Source organism: Anoplopoma fimbria, chromosome 22 (genome assembly GCF_027596085.1).
Source record: "Anoplopoma fimbria isolate UVic2021 breed Golden Eagle Sablefish chromosome 22, Afim_UVic_2022, whole genome shotgun sequence".
Taxonomy (NCBI): domain Eukaryota; kingdom Metazoa; phylum Chordata; class Actinopteri; order Perciformes; family Anoplopomatidae; genus Anoplopoma; species Anoplopoma fimbria.
Genome location: NC_072470.1, coordinates 8,027,201 through 8,047,386, shown reverse-complemented (window position 1 = coordinate 8,047,386; position 20,186 = coordinate 8,027,201). Strand labels below are relative to the sequence as shown.

Here is a 20,186-nt window from a genome sequence, read left to right as displayed (position 1 = left end):
GTTACTTTTGGATTGTTTGTTGGCAATCAGTTACAATATTTCTGATGGTACTGGAGTCAGTGCAGTCCCCTTTAGGTGGACTTTACACAACACTCATGGATGGTATTGATGAATAATACACTTTATTCATCTAATAAAACAAAACACTAATAACAATACTATGTGTTAAATTGTATCACATTTTGATTGTTTTTCTTTTACAGTCGCCCTGTGACCAACCTGAATGAAAGTTATTATCAACCTCATCCTGTCCTCTCATTTCTGAAACTTTGCATTTTGGACATGTGTTCATTATCATCCTCCTTGTAGTTTCCTGACCGCACCTGAAGGCAGCAGTGAGTGACCGACAGTACAATAACACCAGTGACCATTAAAGTTGTTTTCATGTGTAAGCGTGCCGGGCCAATCTGTCATATTTCTAACAACAACAAAAAAAAAAACCACAATCAGGCTTTTATATTCTCATACATAATTAAAGTCCCTTAATTTAGAGATGAAAATTAAACATTTCTTTGTGATTATCTGAAATGATTAAAACCTGAAATACAGGCCTAATGATGTAAACAAACCTTCATCAGCTTCAGAAAATAATTTAGATTTCAGCAGTGTGAAAATAATCAGCACTGCCCTTGCTGTTGCATTCAAGGTGAAAAAAGAAGTAGACAGAAGTATACACACAACATGAAGCTGTTGAGGAAGTCGAGCTGGAAAGAGGGCAATGACCTAAATGTCAACCTGCAGCGACATCTATTCACAACCCGTGCTCACTTGTATGGTCAAATTATATTGTAGATTTAAATGTGCAAACACATTGTAACAGTAGCAAAAGTAGGGGATGAGTCATAAACTCAGCAACATGTGTCAACAATGGCTGTTTATATGGAAATGCTAGTCAAAGTTTGCAAACATTAGATTCCTTTCAGCTTATTAAAAGCAACTTTACCTTAAATCAAGCTAGCGTTACAATGCAGTGTGCAGTTGTAGAGAAACTAAAGCATCTGTGTCCACACCAAGTAAACAAACAACTTGGGTTTAATGTTTGAACACAATGTTTTTTTTTTTTGTATAAGTACAGTAGCATATTAAACGTAAGAAGAAGTACTTTATTCAACTTTTTCATTTATTTCAGGCCCAAAATACAAAACAATGTGCACACACAGGGGCCATTGACATGCAGTTGGACAGATGTTAGAGAGATGGGGTCAGTTAGCAACTCGGCAGTGCCCGGTAGGTAAACTGGCACCTCTCCTGGTGTTTGCCAAGTGTACCAAGCACACATAGGACTTGAATCGGCCACCCTCCTGTTCCCAGAGCTGAATCCCCAAGTAACTTTATAATTCTACACCTAAAGTCTTTGTCCAAAGGTGAATATAATTCTCATCCAAAACGATCACCTGTGTGAGTACATCTGTCACGTTCAGATAGTGATGCAGTAACAGCGCGGGGCCCCCTCGGGTAAAATATTTGCCACGCTGAGGTCACTGGCCTTTTTCAGCAACATAAACCGACAGGACACTTACCCTCAAACAACACACTCTGACCCTGGGTCCCAGCCAATTCTGTTTAATAAGAACATGTGAACCGCTGGCGAGGTACTCAGTGTGCTCGCGACGAGCTGCCACTACAACAATTAGCAGGAGGACGTAACAACTGAATGTCTGCTGGACTTAAGTGTAGGAGAGCTGCTGCTACGGCCCGTTGAAATTGACCTGACGCCTTGTGCTGGTACTCATGATTGGTTTCAATCGAGGATAAGAAAGATAGATTTCTCTTAAAAAAGGGAAAACGTGCAGGTTAGTCTCATTTTTAAATACTCTCTTTAAAGTGCACCACTGTTAAAAACAATGTTTACTCTTAAAAGGGGTTTCATTTTTTACCTCTAATTATTCAGTCTAAAATGTGCTCTCTTTTTGCTTTTCCTAGAGGAGTCATTATGCCGACCGGATCAGTGAAATTGCACAGCATAAAGAAACTAGGACAGGAAAACCACAGCTACGATTTTTCCGATGAAGGTAATGCACAGTGAAAGTCAAACAGAAATGCTCCAAAAATGATTAAATAATATTTTATTTGAATAATAAAAAAAGATGGATCAGAGTTTGGATGCAATATAAAAAAGTTAAACGCTTATTCTATTGTTGTGTTGCAGAACCAGCTGGCTCCTATAAGTAAGTATTGTTTGGACTATTAATGCGTTTTGGAATTGTTTTAAGGGTTATAAATTACAGGTTTTTTTTATCATAGGTTGAGCTTTTCAAGTAGTACCTATGTGTGACTTGACTTTCTTGTCTTGTCTTCATTTGTCGACTTGACTTGATTGCTCTTGACTTGACTTGTTGACTTGTCTTCACTTGGTTGATTTCTCTTTACTTCATTTGAACCCTGTCTACTTGACTTTCTGACTTGACTCGTCCTTACTTGATTTGTTGGCGAGGTGAGACTAAAGATTAATTTCTAGTTATGTTGTGTCTTAAGCATCGGGAAATAGGTAACACTTAACAATAAGGGTACAAAACACATTCATTATAATATAATATAATATAATATTATATATATATAATTATTATTTAAAGAAATACATTCCATATGCATTAGAAATTATGATTTACTGCATGATTTAATGCACGATTGGGCTTCAATTAGGGATTGTTTTCATCACTGGTTAATCTCTCTTAATTTGCAGTGCATTGAGCTTTCAGGGCCACCATACAGGATCATAAATTAAATACAAAGTTGATCGATCATATTGTCACGACTGATGAATTCCATCAAAAAAAGAAGAGCTGGTTAAATATCTGCAGGGCTGACGAGGGAAAGTGAGAACTAGAGGGACAGAAGTTGATAGAAGTAATTTTAAATTAACAGTTGTTACTCGTAATCCATTACAACAGAAATTCATGAGACACGTGCATTAAAAAGGAGAATGTATTTCCTTAAGGGCCAATGTGTAGGATTTAGTGGGATCTATTGGCAGAGATGGAATATAATGTTTAAAAAGTATGTTTTTTTGTTGTTGTTTATACTCACCTAAAAATTTGCCGTTGACATCAACATATGGAGCCCGTCCCTTTCCCGCGGTCCACCATGTTGCACCGCCATATTTCTATAGCAGCCCATAACGGACAAACAAAACTCTGGCTCTGAGTTTTCCCATCGGCCATCACAGTTCTCCTGCACGCTTGGCACACGGGAGAAGTTTCATTTAGTTGCAATCCGTAAACTCCCCACTAGATGGCGCCCAATCCTACACACTGCACTTTTAAACATGTGTTTTTCTACTTTTATTTTCAAAGTGTTACCCGGAAGATAAGTTTAGCAGCTCACTGTGTGTTTTTGTCTTTTTCCATGCAGGAACGCAGCAACTTCCAAGAATGATGGGAAGTGAGTAGAAGATAGCAATAAAGGGCCTGTATACATGTATGTACTGTATGTCATCGCATATAAAAACTAATCAGTCTTCTATTCCAAACAGAAAACAGGGAAATTCAGATCAACCAGCGATAAGAGTCGGCTTCTTTCAGCTGGTAAGTTGTTCATTCATCACTATGTAACACTCTCTTCTTTCTCCGTCTCCACTTTGAGAACTGTCCACCTAATGCGAGTGTTGTTAACGCGCCTCTCCAGTTCCGCTTCGCCACGTGCAACGATACGCTGATGATGGTGGTGGGCAGCGTGTGCGCCGTGCTGCACGGCTCGGCCCAGCCCCTCATGCTGCTGGTGTTCGGCCTGCTCACCGACACTTTCATCGAGTACGACATCGAGCTCAACCATCTGCGCGACGACAGGAAGGAGTGCGTGAACAACACCATCCAGTGGAAGAGGAACTACACGGCGGCGGAATCGGGCCCGATCACGCCGTGGAACCAGTCCGACTGGAGCCTCATGAACAATTCAACGTGGGAGATGCTCACACCGCTGAAGAACTTGACGTGTGGGTAAGTGGGTCGTGTGAAATGCATGAGCTGGATTTTTTCTTTCTACATCAAATATAGTGTAGAGAGTGATATTTGAAGTGTTAGATCTGGGTTTAAGTGCATGTGGTTTCATAGTTCCTCATACATGATTCATTCACTATATATTTGTGGTATTTTTCAGGCTACTCGACATTGAATATGAAATGACCAATTTTGCCTTCTATTATGTTGGAATTGGAGCGGCTGTATTCTTGCTGGGATACTTTCAGGTTGGTCTTAAAATGTCATTATTTTCATACAAAGAGACTCATCTAAAATTAGATTTGTGTGTGTCATCTGCGTAAAAAAACAATTAAATCAGCATGACACATTTTGAACCTATCACCTATGAGATATTGAAGGATATTGTGCAACCCTCATCCTGCTGCTTTGATACTCTGACTACACACTTTTTAAAAATATGATTTTAACTGAATGGCACCAGATTTTCTGCAAATAGTCAACTCTTCTACTTTCCCCAGGCCCTGAAAACTATAGTTATTGAGCCTTTCTTCTTGACTAGACCCCTCACTTATGAACAAGTACAATTGTTATTACAAACAGTTCTCAGTATATTGGATCTCACGGCTACAACATGTTACTAGACATAGTGAAAAACTGGAAGGGACCTTAAGGCACATTTATAAAGTGGTTTGAAACTCATTGGCAGGATAGGGACTACTTTGACTTTAAAACACTATGGTATTATAGAACACTTTATAGTTTAAAGATTGTATTACACTTTTATAAAGATGGGGGGCGTACCAGAGACAGATTAAAAAAGAATGGTCAAAATCAAAGCAGGAGAGGCAGAGATATCCTGATTTGAGTCTGTAGTATGGGTGAAAATTTGCTTGGCCCTATGCATTTCCCATAATGCTGACATCATGTAAAATCCTGGAACTTTTAATGTTTTCATACAGACTTTCTCCTTTTACCCTTCAAAGTGAAGTCAGAGGTCAAGCTCCTGATACCATATTGTTGCCCTGCTTGCTTTTATATTATGAGTGCAACTGTTTTTTTTATACAACTGACAGATCTCCCTGTGGGTGACGGCCGCCGCCAGGCAGATTCAACTCATCAGGAAAATGTATTTCAGCAAAGTGATGAGGATGGAGATCGGCTGGTTCGACTGCACCTCCGTCGGGGAGCTCAACACTCGCATGTCAGAGTGAGTGGGGCGATGATAACGCCATCTTGAGACCATGTCTGATGGAGTCGTTTTGGAGTACTGGTGTGTATTTGTTAACGTGGTTATATCTGTGCGACAGTGATATTAACAAGATCAACGACGCCATCGCGGATCAAGTTGCCATCTTCCTGCAGCGCTTCACCACCTTTGTGTGCGGTTTCTGCATTGGCTTTGTGAAAGGATGGAAGTTAACGCTCGTCATCGTCGCAGCAAGTCCACTGATCGGTGTCGGAGCTGGTCTTATGGCTCTGGTGAGAATTTCTCTTGACTTAATTAAACTCCTGTTGAATTGATTTGTTGACTTGACTTGTCCCTACTCGACATGTTGACTAGACCCGTCTTTGGCCTCGTCGCTGACTAGACATCTTTTGACTTTGTTACAAGACCTGTCTTTACTTTATTGCTTGACAATTTGACTTCCATTGCCTTGAAAACTAAACTTGTCTTTACTTGTTGACGAGACTTCACTTTAGTCTACTTGTCAACTTGTGGACTTGATGACTTGACTTGTCTTTATGTCAACTTGATTTCTCTTGACTTTTCGACTAGATTTGTCTTCACTTGTTGACTTGACTTCTCTTAACTTGAATTGTTAACTTGTCTTCACTTCCTGAATTGACTTCTCTTGACTTGCTGACAAGACCTGTCTTTACTTGAGGACTTCAAGATTTGACTTCCCTTGACGTTACCTTTTTATCTATACTTCTCTTAACTTGTTGATTAGTCTTGGATTTAGCCTATTCATCGATTTGACTTGACTTCTCTTGACTAGACTACTTGACTTGACCTCTCTCGTCTTTTTGACCCAACTTCAGTTTTACTTCCTTATTTCTCTTCTCATCTCCATCAACAATGCGTCACTCTATCTTTTCCTCTAGTTTGTTGCTAAGCTAACAGGGATGGAGCTGCAGGCCTACGCCAAAGCCGGAGCCGTGGCAGACGAGGTCCTCTCCTCCATCAGGACTGTGGCTGCCTTCGGTGGAGAGACAAAAGAAGTGCAAAGGTAGAAATTTGCCGGATGAAAGTTGAAGATTGAGACTTTTTCCTTCATGCAGCTGAGATGAGCTCTTTTTCCTCTTCAGGTACGACAAGAACCTGATCTCAGCGCAGCGCTGGGGCATCAGGAAGGGTCTGATCATGGGCTTCTTCACCGGATACATGTGGCTGATCATCTTTCTGTGCTATGGTCTGGCCTTCTGGTATGGCTCCAGCCTGGTGGTGGACGCTGGAGAGTACACACCAGGAACACTACTGCAGGTATCACACCATTACTATCACCATAGCAAATAAAATATGGTCCATTACAATCTCTGCCGACATATCAGCAATGGAGCAAATGGGAAAAGTGTACTTAACCCAGGAGAAAAACAATCACAGATGCAATTTCACCATTTTCCAACCAAGAGTCTTTGGAGCTTTAACATACTGACCTCTTCCTTCCAGGTGTTCTTCGGTGTTTTGATAGCAGCAATGAATCTGGGTCAGGCCTCCCCATGTCTGGAGGCGTTTGCTGCAGGCCGTGGAGCTGCTACCATCATCTTCGAGACCATTGATAGAGTGAGAATGCTTGATGTTACAATTTTAAACCCGAAACGGTACTGCCTTTTCACAGGAAACCATTGCTTTGGGTTGACAAGTCTCATTTTTAAAAAATGTGCCACTGACAGGAGCCGGAGATTGATTGTCTATCTGAGGCTGGATATAAGCTTGACAGGGTCAAAGGAGATATTGAGTTTCACAATGTGACCTTCCACTACCCCTCCAGACCCGAAGTCAAGGTACTTGCGTGCTTCTAAACTCGTTGTCATGTATAACTGAGGGTAGAATTTCATTTCTGGATATTTCTTTAACCATGGCGTCATGTGATCTCTTCTCAGATCCTGGACAAGCTCAGCGTTCCAGTGACGTGCGGGGAGACCACGGCCTTCGTCGGCCCGAGCGGAGCCGGGAAGAGTACTGCTGTTCAGCTCATCCAGCGCTTCTACGACCCTAAAGAGGGCATGGTGGGTTTGACAGCTCAGACAATGATTCCTCTCTCAGTCAAACCCCTGAGATTGAAGATTCCCTCGACACACTGTAGCTGCCGACTCCTTCCTTTTTTGAGCTTTATTCTAGTCGATTCAAAAATAACTGTCCCCCGAGGGAGCTGGAAGTACATGATAATCCGTTTCATTATTCAGCCAATGGGTCCTAACAGCCTCATTTTTCACTTTTACTGGAATTAGAGGTCTTCGCACACCTTACTCTATTATTGGCGGAGGAAATAGCCTCTTACAGCTCAATGAAGGTTATGCACAAAACTAACAACCCTATCAGCTGAAACTAGCATTAAAACCCACATTATAGCAAGCATTGTACTTTAATAGCATCGTCCATCAATTTTAGCACAACCAGCTCTCTGTGCCCTCTACCTCAGGTGACCCTGGACGGTCATGACATCAGAGGGCTGAACATCCAATGGCTGCGCTCGCTGATTGGCATTGTGGAGCAGGAGCCTGTGCTGTTTGCCACCACCATCGCCGAGAATATACGCTACGGTCGACCCGGCGTCTCAACAGAGGACATCATCGGCGCCGCAAAGCAGGCCAACGCCTACAACTTCATCATGGACCTGCCGCAGGTGAAGATCAGAGTTTCAGGATTTCAGAAGTTTTAACTACCAACAGGTTCCATAACTTTCCCTGTCGTTCTTTTAAAAACATCATTCAGAAATTCGACACCTTGGTGGGGGAGGGTGGAGGTCAGATGAGCGGCGGCCAGAAGCAGCGGATCGCCATTGCTCGAGCGTTGGTCAGGAATCCTCGCATCCTGCTGCTGGACATGGCGACCTCTGCCCTCGACAACGAGAGCGAGGCTATAGTTCAAGAGGCTTTGGATAAAGTAAGTCTGGCCGCTCTATGTGCTAAATTAGCTTCTGTTCTCATCTGAGGTTTGGATGATTTATGATTTCATTGTGTTGCCAGCCTTTTTCTTTTTTTGAAGGGAGGATGGCCTTGTACATTTTTGCAACATAAAATGTTCAACATAAAAACTATACCTATTTCAGTTTGTGCTAAAAATATTCAATAACACAACTTAAGAGAGAACCCCAATGATTTAGCTATCAAAATATCAAAATCACTGCAAGTAAGTTGGCCTGTCCAAGCACATTCCATGTGTCAACTTTAATATAGTGCAAGTTCTGATTAATCAATAGTCAATAGTGAGGAATGTCACAATACAGAAGTGGACGGGATCATGGCAAATACTATCTTACGCGTCTAAAGATCCCATTCACAAAAGAAATGGCCCATCAAGTTTGCATCAGATTGCATTATCTTTGTGGTATAGTATAAATGTTGCCTTTGTGCCGAGAAAACCGGAGGCATTAACAATGGCACGGATAAAAAACGAAGAAATACAATTTTCAGATGGCGAGCTGCAGGTCCTGACCGTGGAGGTGCAGAGGCCTTTCTCAAAACTGCAGGCAAGGAATTTAAATGTTACAGAGAGAAACCCTATTTTGGTTTTATTATACCAGTCTGTCAGTGTAGAAGAAGACGCCATGATCACAGGAAAGTCTGTGCGTGACATTCCTTTTAATTACCCTTCAGCTACCACCAGCTCTCCTACGACGCTAATAGTTTCACTGTAACTGCATGTGGCCATCAGCGCTGATCTTTGTGATTGGGACTATTCTTTTAATGGGACTCATTTGCATAGAAAGGGTTTTTTGCATTAAATGTCTGCATATGGCCTAATTTAATTTAATTGGTGCAAATAGCACAGGAGCATGAGGTGCTATTTGCTCGGCAGTGAAGTCAGTGGTGCATTTGAGATTCACACGGTTCCTTTTGGTGAAGGATTGTGAAGGACTGTATGTGTGCAGTCTCTGTCTCCTTTTATTTCACTATAATGTATCAACATTTCATATAATGGCAAGAGGAAAATCCTGCCACATTTCAAACAATACAATTTATATATAAAAGAAAGTACAAGATCGTGAAACAAGACTAGAAGTCCACGTCAACTTCAACAAAGCCTTGTTAGACGCGTAAAGCAGAGAAGATCGTTTTTTTCCGAACGACATACGTTTGATTTCGTCACAGGTACGTCTGGGTCGCACCACCATCTCCATCGCTCACCGGTTGTCCACCATAAAGAACGCCGACGTGATCGTTGGCTTCGAGCATGGCCGAGCCGTGGAGCGGGGCAAACACAACGAGCTGCTGGAGAGGAAGGGCGTCTACTTCACTCTGGTCACCCTGCAGAGCCAGGGGGACAAGGCTCTGAACGAGAAGGCTCGGCAAAGTAGGTCCAACCTTTACGTCTCCGAAAGATATTTATCCACGTGTGGAAACTCTGAGGAATCTACTGATTGTAATCGTCACCCTTTGTTGGATCTCTTGAATTAGTGGCTGACAGTGAGGCAGAGCCAGAGAGGCTAAATCTATCCAGAGCGGGCAGCTACCGTGCCAGTTTGAGGTATTACTCATTCCCAAACCCCCCCGCCCTTCATCACCTTCATCACTCATTTGTTTATTTGTGTAAACTGTAATATTCATTTCCATGGTCCTGACTGTGCATCTAAATAGGATCATTACAGTAGTCATTTTGTGTCATGGCAGGAACTGGCACCTTCATTTTTACTTAATTAGCCTCTTACATTTACTTCGACATTTGGAGCGTTTAGCTGACACTATCATTCAGAGCCACTTAAAGGTGCTGCAAACAGCGGAGGAGGCTTGAGGTCCTCGAACGCCTCAGTTACAAGCACCCAGTAATGAGTGCACGTGCAACAGGAGCAGCAGAATGCATTCCTGTGTCCTTTGAATATTCATGTGCATAAAGAGACGTTTATCAGCGGCAAATTTGTTGTTTTTCTGCAGAGCCTCTATTCGCCAGCGGTCCCGATCTCAGCTGTCCAATCTGATCCCGGAGTCTTCTGTTTCCATCGTTGGAGAGCTCGGCCCCAGAGCCTACTCCGTGTCACAGGCGGACAAATCCACGGTATCCAATTTTATATGTGGGTGGTTGAAGCGGGTCCACAATAATTACATACCGCTGGAGTGTCAAACCCCTTGTTTATGAAACCTTTTCTTCTATATCAATCCTCAGAAATCGTATAATCAGGTAACAGCTTTGACTGCCTGCTGATGTGCATGTTTTCGGTTTGAATGCTCAGAATGCCATCCCAGAGGAGGACGAGGAGGAACCAGTGGAGCCCGCCCCGGTTGCCAGGATCCTGAAGTACAACTTACCTGAGTGGCCCTATATGCTTTTTGGATCCTTTGGCGCGGCCATCAATGGAGGGGTCAACCCCGTCTACTCTCTGCTGTTCAGTCAAATCCTGGCGGTGAGGTTCAGGATGTCTTCAGAAGTTCTGAAACACACAGAAAATACACAAAAAAGCTCATTTGAAAAGCCTTAAAGCCACAGTGGGGACACTGAAAAACAACACCTAAGGCCTGGTAACAGCAAAGTTAATCTGTGCAACAGAGTTGGAAGAAAAATTCATTTCAGTTCTCTAGTGATGCAAAAGGCCTATTTTTGGTGCAATATATTTTTTGTCAAGTGTACTTTCACACAGAACTCAAAACCAATGCTGCCAGAAAATATATTTTTGCTTAGAATAGTTGTTTCTCGCTGACAATAAGTTGACTATTCATAAAAGTACCACAAGAAGCTTGCATGGTGTACTGGGCCAGCCTGGTGTCTCACCCAACACAACCTCTCTGGCAGTGGCCATTGGCGCTACGTCACTGAGTCATATGACGTTAGGTCCGTAGCTTATATGACCTTACCAAGCATACTAATTAACGACCAAACCATATTGTTTTTTCTAACCCTAACCAAGTAGTTTTAATACCTAAACCTATCCGCGACCGTTTCACAATGCAAACCATGTGCAAGCCTTTAGTACAGTCCTATGAAATGTATGTGTATGAGGGTTTGTATTAACATGTTTCTGTTCTTTCACATTCGTCTCTCTCTCTGTGTGTGTGTAGACATTCTCAGTAACAGATCCCGTGGTCCAGAGGAAGGAGATTGATGGCATCTGCCTGTTCTTTGTCATGGTCGGAGTGGTCTCTTTCTTCACCCAGATGCTGCAGGTAGAGTAGCAGGCTGTTTCAGCAAGACTGATTGCTTTAGTGCTTCTCCGCCACCTCAACCCCTGCTTGTGTTCAAGGTTGGAGGGAAAGTCACAAGAGATCTCCTTTATTTTATCAAATGAATACCTTCTGAGAATGAAAAGGCTATTCCATCCTGCAGAGACTCAGTGCTATGATTGATCCATGAGTTCTGACACCCTTTGGGGTAGCGGGAAGGCAAAGACGCAATTTCCTCAGATTAGTTTTACATTATGTTGAAGATCACTGTGATATGGTATTTTGGGATTTAATAACAAAATATACTCCCCGTGTGTTTGTCTCCAGGCTTACGCTTTCTCCAAGTCTGGAGAGCTGCTGACGCGCAGGTTACGGCGGCTCGGCTTCCACGCCATGCTGGGCCAAGAGATCGGCTGGTTTGATGATCACAGAAACAGCCCCGGAGCGCTGACCACCCGTCTGGCGACTGATGCCTCCCAAGTTCAAGGAGTGAGTTAAGGCCTAATTCAGTCCCATATTCAGCGATAAGCCAATTAAAGGAGCGGTGTGTAGGATTTAGTGCCATCTAGCGGTGAGGTTACAGATTGCATCCAACTTAGCTCCTCACTTTCCAAGCAAAAGTCCAAATGGATCCATTGTTGGTTTGTCCGTTCTGGACTTCTGTAGAAACATGGTGATGGTATCCTTAAGAATTTGCGTTAAATTCTGCGTGGATGATCTGGTCGAACCCAGCAGGAGAACCAGCGCATTCGCATAGTAACACGATCCATTCTTTTCCACTTGTCTCCCTCAAAAGGCCACGGGCTCGCAGATCGGCATGATCGTCAACTCCCTGACCAACATTGGCGTGGCCGTCCTCATGTCCTTCTACTTCAGCTGGAAGCTCACGATGCTCATCCTGTGCTTCCTGCCGTTCATCGCCCTGTCCGGCGGCTTCCAGGCCAAGATGCTGACGGGGTTCGCCAAGCAGGACAAGCAGGCGATGGAGACCGCCGGACGGGTCAGACCTTGTTCTTTATACTGTACCACTTCACCTACAATCTATTATCACCCGTCTTCGGAGACTTTATAAGCATCTAGTTTGAACATTTCACATTATTCTGAGTGACACGTCAAAAGCAACGTGTCAATATTCCTGCTAAACTTTCAGGTGGAGGGCGACATCAGCTGACGTATCTACTGACAGCAGATAAGAGACAGCTTAAACACAGTGTCTATTTTAGGCTCTAGTTTTCAGTTCTCATCACTGGAAAAAAAAGCTCCACAGCCCTCCGGCTGAACTCAGATCTTTGTACAGTAGCTTTTTATTAGCTGCTCCTGTTATTTGGCAAGCAAGGCACAGAGCTGTCCGGCTCGATACCTACTGGGTCCACCCAGGCCTAAAATGTTTTCATGGTACAGACAACATGTAGTGGATCAAACATCAGGATGTTACAGTGAGAGCTCACAATCAATTTGGCTGTAAACCGTCTTTAAACTATCTCATTTATTCCAATGTAGTAAACCCCAGCCATCCCAATAAAGTGGATAAGATGAAAGTTTAATGATCCCTATGGGGGGAATTGGCTTTCTGCAGCAGCATAAGATAGGATATGAAAGAAAAAGACGGAGCAAATGCTTTATCTATATCATAATTCATCACACGATAAAAACTTGAAGAATGAATTGGGCTCAACTTTGGTTCCATAAAATCTGCCCTTTTTCTGCCTGGTCTAAACTGAGCCGTTTGATTTGGTTTCAGAACTTCAAGACAAGTCTTTTACTTGCAGATTTCCGGCGAGGCGCTGAACAACATCCGCACCATTGCAGGCCTGGGGAAAGAGAGGATTTTTGTGGACATGTACGATGCCCAGCTAGATGCTCCGTACCAAGCGGCCCTGAAGAAGGCTAAAGTGTACGGAGCCTGCTACGGGTTTGCCCAGTGCGTCGTCTTCTTGACCAACTCCGCCTCCTACAGGTTCGGAGGTTACTTGGTGCGACAGGAGGGGCTCCACTTCAGCTTGGTGTTCAGGTGAGAGGAGATGGATGTTGGGTCTGTACTGCTATTCAATCCACATTTAAAGGGGACATATTAATCTCCTTTTAAGGTTCATACTTGTATTTTGTGTTTCTGCTAGAACATGTTGACATGCTTTAATGTTTAAAAAAACATTATTTTTCTCATACTGTCTGACTGAATTTACCTGTGAGTCTGTCTGAAACGCTCCGTTTTAGTGCCAGTCTCTTTAAGCCCACCTCTCGAAAAAGCCCAGTTTGCTCTGATCAGCTTGCTAGAAAAATGTGGCGCCCCTTTGAAAAAGTAGTTTCAAGCCAGGTAGAGATACTCAGATGGGGGGTGGTATACTCTACTGAGCCTGCATGTGATATTGGAAGGGGAGCCAAATCTAAATGGCTTGTTAAACCACATGTTTTCTGATCAAGACAGCCCAAAACTTACTGGGTATTTTGTTTCTCCACAGTTTGTGGGTTGGTACCAATCTAGATACCCAAATGTATGTGCACTGAAAAAGTCACTTTTTTTTTTACAATATACAGTATCTCCTTAAATTCCAGACTACACTGCTTGTCATCATTCTCAAATATTTATTTTTTATACATTGCGGCCCCCATTAAAGTGCAGAAATGAACCCTGAAAATGAGTCAGCATTTTTGCACTTCCAGTTCCCTCGTCTCAAAGTCAATGTTTTTTTTTAATGGGTTTTTGGGTGAGGTGAATGAAATAATGCATATAGTTAACACAAGCTGAGGAGATGGTAACCTTTTTGTTATGCAATGTAAAATACAGTTAATACTAATGAATCTTGAAGCTGTTATTGGTCTTAAAGAAGGCAGTTGCTAACAAATGGCTAAATGGGACCAGTCATCATGCCGACCAGTCCGCCTTCACAGCCTTGTTTTGTATACTCGCATTCATGGTACAAATGTACATCATTCCTACACCACTCAACTACTGTATAGAGAGGATCTAACAGCTATTGCTCAAGAATACAAAGTAGTTTTAGAAACTGGGTTTGTTTTCATGAGTATGTCAAGAACTATGACTAAATATAAATCACTGCTCCAGGGGAAGGAGAGAGGACCCGATTCTGTGGTGAGCCTGTGTCTGATTGGTTACCTTATGTGGGCTTCTCTGGCAGGGTCATCTCTGCCATCGTCACCAGCGGCACTGCCCTCGGCAGAGCCTCCTCTTACACGCCAGACTACGCCAAGGCGAAGATCTCAGCGGCTCGTTTCTTCCAGCTGCTCGACCGCGTGCCTAAGATCAGCGTCTACAGCGATAAGGGAGATAAATGGGTATGAGGGCATATGTTATGCTACGCATTATCTGCTATTCCGCCACATTGCATTCTGAGTGCATGAAAAAAAATGAGTGCCGCCTGCCCTCTCAAAGATGAAAAGTCTAATTTATTATTCCTTTATTGCTTTGCTCATTCATTTTACATTAATCATGAAAGAGAGATGTGTAGATGGAGGAGACGAAGAAGGATTGTTAGTCCTGCTATCACATATTGTGCATGCAAAGGAAAAATACAGTACACAGAGTCCTTTTGAATAATAAAACACCCACATAAGACAATTAAATGAAATAAAAGTCTTTATTACTGTGGGAGGTGGACAGGAGGTGGCACCCAAACACACCATGAAACCTATAACCTTTGTTCTGTTATTCTTTCCCTCCCTCCCTCTCTCTCTCTCCTCCCTCCCTCCGCTGTGTTTTCAGGATAACTTCCAAGGGAACATCGAGTTCATTGACTGCAAGTTCACCTACCCCACCAGGCCAGACATCCAGGTCCTGAACGGGCTGAACGTGTCGGTGAAGCCCGGCCAGACGCTGGCCTTCGTGGGCAGCAGCGGCTGCGGGAAGAGCACCAGCGTGCAGCTGCTGGAGAGGTTCTATGATCCCGACCACGGCAGAGTGGTGAGGAGACACTGCAGCGAGCTGCAGATGTACAATGAATGTAAAGTGATGAATAGTTTCATTGTGTATTCTGTAAATGGAACAATTTTGAGCTACTTTTCATTTAATGCTGCTTAATTCTCTTCCTCTAATACACTACTTCCCATTTAGAAGGAAAATATAGGTTTTACTTTTTATTGTTAGTATTAAAGGGGCTCGGCTTTTACACATGGTTCAGTTAAATTCAGTCCTATTAAGTGCCAGAAAGATTTTACATCGTCTACTGTGGTTCTGGAGGGAACTTTCTGTACGCTGTTAGCAGAGCAACAAACTGCTGACTTTATTTTTTTTCTTGACTTTTTTTATATTTTTTCTTTAAGTTAGCAGCTAGCTGATGAACAAAGAGCATTTATCAGCTAATGAGAGACTGGTGGAGACCATAAGCGGAGCTAAAAAGGGAGTTAACATTGGGACTTCCATCTGCCAGGTCAACACAAACAGCCTATGTTATGCCTTAGTGTTGCAGTTTGCAGCTCTTTTCCACTACCTACAACAGGCAAAGCTAAAATCAGCTATTGCAGGTTTGAGTCGAGGATGTGAACCCTTCCTCCATCAGTTATACATATTTAAAGTACATGGATTAGAAAAATATGAAGATTCTGGTGCATATATCACTGAGGATGCATAATAATTAGAGGTTTGAAATATATTATAACAACAAATGCTGTCCTTAATTACAATGTGAGATGTAATGGAAGTCATATGTATAGTTCAGCTTACACGGTCATGAAGTTCAGTTGTAGTGTCACTGTAAGAAGTTCGCCAAAGTCAAAGAATAATTACTGGGCATCGAGTGACTGAGGTATTTCTGTCTCTCACATCGCTTCAACTCATTCATCAATCAGACATTTATGCTGACTTTGTGCTTTATATATAAAAAAGGGGCTCTCCACCCAGGATGGACGTTTACCATTGCGCCAGTAAGGGATCCCTGCCAAGATTCAAATGGCCTTAATTGAGTTGGAAGTGGTTTGGAAACGCGTAGTCCTGATTCCCTGTTTGAGATTTAAAAAGGACAGCGTCACCTCTGCAGAGTTAGGAGAGATCACGGCAGCGATGGCGTTATGATAGCTCATTAAGTGGATTGTATTTCCAGTCTTTGGTTATGACATTGCTTTCTCTGAATGGTAAAATCAATTGCTTCCCGCAGCTGATTGATGGCCACGACTCGACCCGCGTCAGCGTGCCCTTCCTGCGCTCCAAGATTGGCATCGTGTCCCAGGAGCCCATCTTGTTCGACTGCAGCATCGAGGAGAACATCAAGTACGGCGACAACTCGCGGGAAATCGGCATGAATGAGGTCATCTCGGCCGCCAAGAAGGCTCAGCTCCATGAATTTGTCATGTCACTCCCCGAGGTACTGTGGAGGTTTTGTGTGGGAGGTTTGTGGAGAGTACTCAAAAGCAGAGATCCATCTGCATGTTAATACAAATGGTAGTCTGTGAATTACTGTCAAATTATTCATTTCTTAGGTTTTAAGAAACTGTTGTCAGTTGTTTACAGGGCTAGCAGGTTTTTAAAAATGTAGGTTGCCAATGCTGCATTGGCTCATGTGTTCGACCAATCACTGCACATGTACTTCACTTGGGAGAAAGCGTTCTAGCAGTTCTTGCAGTGCAGACACAAAAGTGTCTCTGGTCCGAAAACACCTTTTGTTAACTGTTCAAAAAGCACACGGAATCCTGGTAAAAGTCATAATTGTCTTGATTTTTTCTTTATGATCTCACGTTGACATTTTTTTTACTTCAAGACAAATACAGTGTGAATGGAGATATGACTCACCATCATTTTTCATCCCCCCTCAGAAATACAACACAAACGTCGGTGCCCAGGGTTCCCAGTTGTCCCGCGGTCAGAAGCAGCGCATCGCCATCGCCAGGGCAATCATACGCGACCCCAAGATCCTGCTCCTGGACGAGGCCACCTCCGCCCTGGACACCGAGAGCGAGAAGGTACGCCTCATTAAACCCCCATCAGCTCCGTCACTGCGTGTTGAATCCACACTTCTTATCACAGTACAGTGCAGCTGCTTGATATTCGCCGGGGCACAGAGAGCAAGGCGGGTCGGCAGTTAATTATTATTATCATTAACATCATTATCGTTCATCATCTCTATTATTATCACCAGCAGCGCACAGTTCATGCCAGCCCTCCAGTAGAGCCTCCTTGTGTCTGCGGGGCTATGCAGTAGCTTTTACAGCTCAAACGGCTGAACCACGCTGAGGAGCATAGAGGCCTCTGCAGCGAACTGATACACTGGAACATTCTAATGATAGTAATCAGCGCTTGATCGGGAAATTGCTATAATTGAGAGGGCTGTGTGTCTCCTGTGTGTGGGGGGGAGGGGGGACTGAACACCGCTTCACGTTTGTGTTGTGTCCTGACAGACCGTGCAAGAGGCCCTGGACAAAGCCAGAGAGGGCCGGACGTGCATCGTCATCGCCCACCGCCTGTCCACCATTCAGAACTCGGACATCATCGCCGTCATGTCCAGGGGCTTTTTGATGGAGAAGGGAGCGCACGACGAGCTCATGTCACTGAAGGGAGCCTACTACAAGCTGGTTACCACGGGAGCACCAATCAGCTAACTCGCTCGAGGGGAAGAGTGGCCAATTAGCAAAGCAGTCAAGAGGAACGAATGCTAAGGAGCAATGTAATTGCCGTACATGGACATAGACCGGAAGTATGCCAAATTATGCAAAGAAAGGAAGATACACCTGAACACCTGTTCACTCTTACAGTATTTATTTTGGGGTTGGGGTCCTGTTTTGGGAGTCACACACCCTATTTGGGGGTAAGGTAGTTACTCGTTGCCTTTGTGTTATTTCGGCAAACGTTTATCTATAACCTACATTTTATGCAGCAATATTCGGAAGTATATCCTGCAATCAACCGCTCTAAACCAGCTCATTAACGATAATTGACGGACATAACATATAGAAGATGGATTCCATGCCTAAATATTGTTTTTTTTATATTATTGTTTCATATAATTGATTGTAATTGATTGTACTTGTATAGCGCTTTTCTAGTCTTCCGACCACTCAAAGCGCTTTGACATTACCAATCAATCACCCATTCACACCCATTCATACACTGATGACAGGAGCCACCATGCAAGGTGCCACCTGCACATCAGAACCCTAACTAACATTCATACACATACATACACCACAGGAACAGCCTGCGGGAGCAATTTGGGGTTAAGTGTCTTGCCCAGGGACACACCGGCATGGACTGCCGGAGCCAGGGATCGAACCGCCGATCCTCTGATTGGAGGACGACCCTGCTCTCCACTGAGCCACACACATTGCAGATATGCCAGTTATACCTCCACATAGGGTTACCATTTACTGTACCCTTACTGTGATAGAGGGAATATGTGATTAGAATAATATATGTATGTATTATGATTACATTTAAATATCTGTCATTTTTAACAATGGTTTTGAGAAAATGCAATAGTTCCAGAAATAAGCCTTATTGGCTTCTTGCCAATAGTTAGATGAAGAGCTAGTTAGCTTAGCTTAAAAACAAAAAAAAAGGGGGGAAACAGCTCTAAGAGGTGCTAACAGAGCCATGCTAGCCATCTCCCCCTGCTTTCAGTCTTTATGCTAAGCTAAGCTAACTAGTTGCTTCTAGTTTAAGTTAAGCTAATAACCTGCTGGCTTTAGCTTCATAATTAGTACGATGTATTCCGTCTCCCAGCTCCTGATTGTGTGTCTGTTTTTTCCCTGTACTCTGATTGTAACTTTAATGCTGTATGAGTAGTCTTATTTTTTTATGCTTTAAGTGGGAATTAAATAAAAACCATCAAAGCGTCTGAACTCAACTGAGCCCTGCGTAGTGTTTGTGCGATTATGAATGGCCTCATTAAGCAAGCGTGTCCCAGCGAGCTCTCATAAACTGGCTTTTCGGTCTTAACAAGCCCCTTGGCTCCGTTGGCAGCTAGTGGAAGGGACACTGCGTACAAGTGGGCACTCCACTACTTGCAAATACTGCAAGGGTATTGTCTGAAATCCAGATTGCTAGTGCAACAAAATCATTCTTGAAAAAGTTGGAGCTAATGGAAACCAGTTTTATCCAATAGTTTTGAAACATTTAATTATGTTGTGGAGTGAATACATTTAAACTATAGTGAAAATGATTTAAAGTATCATCAGTCATGTTTACAATTTACATCGGATATCTGATGTCCTTTTCTTAAATATGATTCTGTTCGTCATATTACATTACATTACAGTCATTTAGCAGACGCTTTTATCCAAAGCGACTTACAGGAAGTGTATTCAACATAGGTATTCAAGAGAACTACTAGTCACCAGAAGTCATAAGTGCATCTCCTTTCTTAAACAAGCATCTAAGAGCATAAACCAGAGCAAAAGTATAGTGCAGAAGCAAATTACTACGAAAACAATAACTGCAACAGACTAATACGAATACAATAAGTGCTACAAATTCATATCAACCCCACAGGTGTTTTCAGTTAAGCTAATTAGACCTCCGCTCACATCGTAGGTGGGTGGAGCTTCGCTAGTTGATTATGCGCGGCCCATGGACTCTATGGACCAAAAAGTATGCTAATGATTCCGACCCTGAACAGGTGCAACAGGGGAGTCGGAGAGAAGTCAATTAGTCCGTCCACGCCCACACAGTTTTTCTTCAGCTGGTGCAATAAATTGATAACATAAATGTAGACCAAATTTATTTTACTCTTTTTTTTCAACTTCTAGTTTTCCATTTTTTGTATCAGCATAATACTGTTTGCAAGGCAACTCTGGGGTGGCCAGTGGGCCAACCACAGTATTTAAAAAGGCCTGCGGTGAATTTTTTCATTTAAATATGGTTTGAGCATATTTTTCATAAATTGCATTGCATGCACATTACACCTCCTAGTTTAAACACTGGATGTCGACTAAATTTAGCAAAATGATCTCAGTTTTGAGTGCTTGGCACAGAAACCAATATTTTACCATTTCTGCCTGCTCTGTTCG

The 20,186-nt window shown here is 43.0% G+C and overlaps 1 protein-coding gene across 1 annotated transcript; it reads left to right on the top strand.

Moving 5' to 3' along the window:
- The first annotated feature begins 1,193 nt into the window (after positions 1-1,193).
- abcb11b (ATP-binding cassette, sub-family B (MDR/TAP), member 11b) lies at positions 1,194-19,019 on the top strand. Its single transcript, XM_054623927.1, has 29 exons — positions 1,194-1,793; positions 1,924-2,012; positions 2,150-2,168; positions 3,352-3,381; positions 3,473-3,524; positions 3,625-3,935; positions 4,096-4,183; positions 4,991-5,124; positions 5,225-5,396; positions 6,024-6,148; positions 6,228-6,402; positions 6,589-6,702; positions 6,813-6,923; positions 7,023-7,148; positions 7,562-7,765; positions 7,855-8,025; positions 9,234-9,435; positions 9,540-9,609; positions 10,014-10,134; positions 10,310-10,480; positions 11,133-11,237; positions 11,562-11,723; positions 12,031-12,234; positions 13,004-13,245; positions 14,372-14,528; positions 14,956-15,153; positions 16,343-16,549; positions 16,998-17,144; positions 17,580-19,019. Exons 2-29 carry the CDS (start codon positions 1,934-1,936, stop codon positions 17,778-17,780), a joined length of 4,098 nt encoding a protein of 1,365 aa, XP_054479902.1. The 5' UTR covers positions 1,194-1,793; positions 1,924-1,933; the 3' UTR covers positions 17,781-19,019.
- Positions 19,020-20,186: the final 1,167 nt, after the last annotated feature.

Bases quoted from the DNA above. Each gene is read 5' to 3' on its own strand.
- abcb11b (XM_054623927.1), top strand. From the start codon at position 1,934: ATGCCGACCGGATCAGTGAAATTGCACAGCATAAAGAAACTAGGACAG. The intron at 6,703-6,812 runs GTGAGAATGCTT...TGCCACTGACAG, and splicing joins TCTTCGAGACCATTGATAGA to GAGCCGGAGATTGATTGTCT. The intron at 9,436-9,539 runs GTAGGTCCAACC...CTCTTGAATTAG, and splicing joins GAACGAGAAGGCTCGGCAAA to TGGCTGACAGTGAGGCAGAG.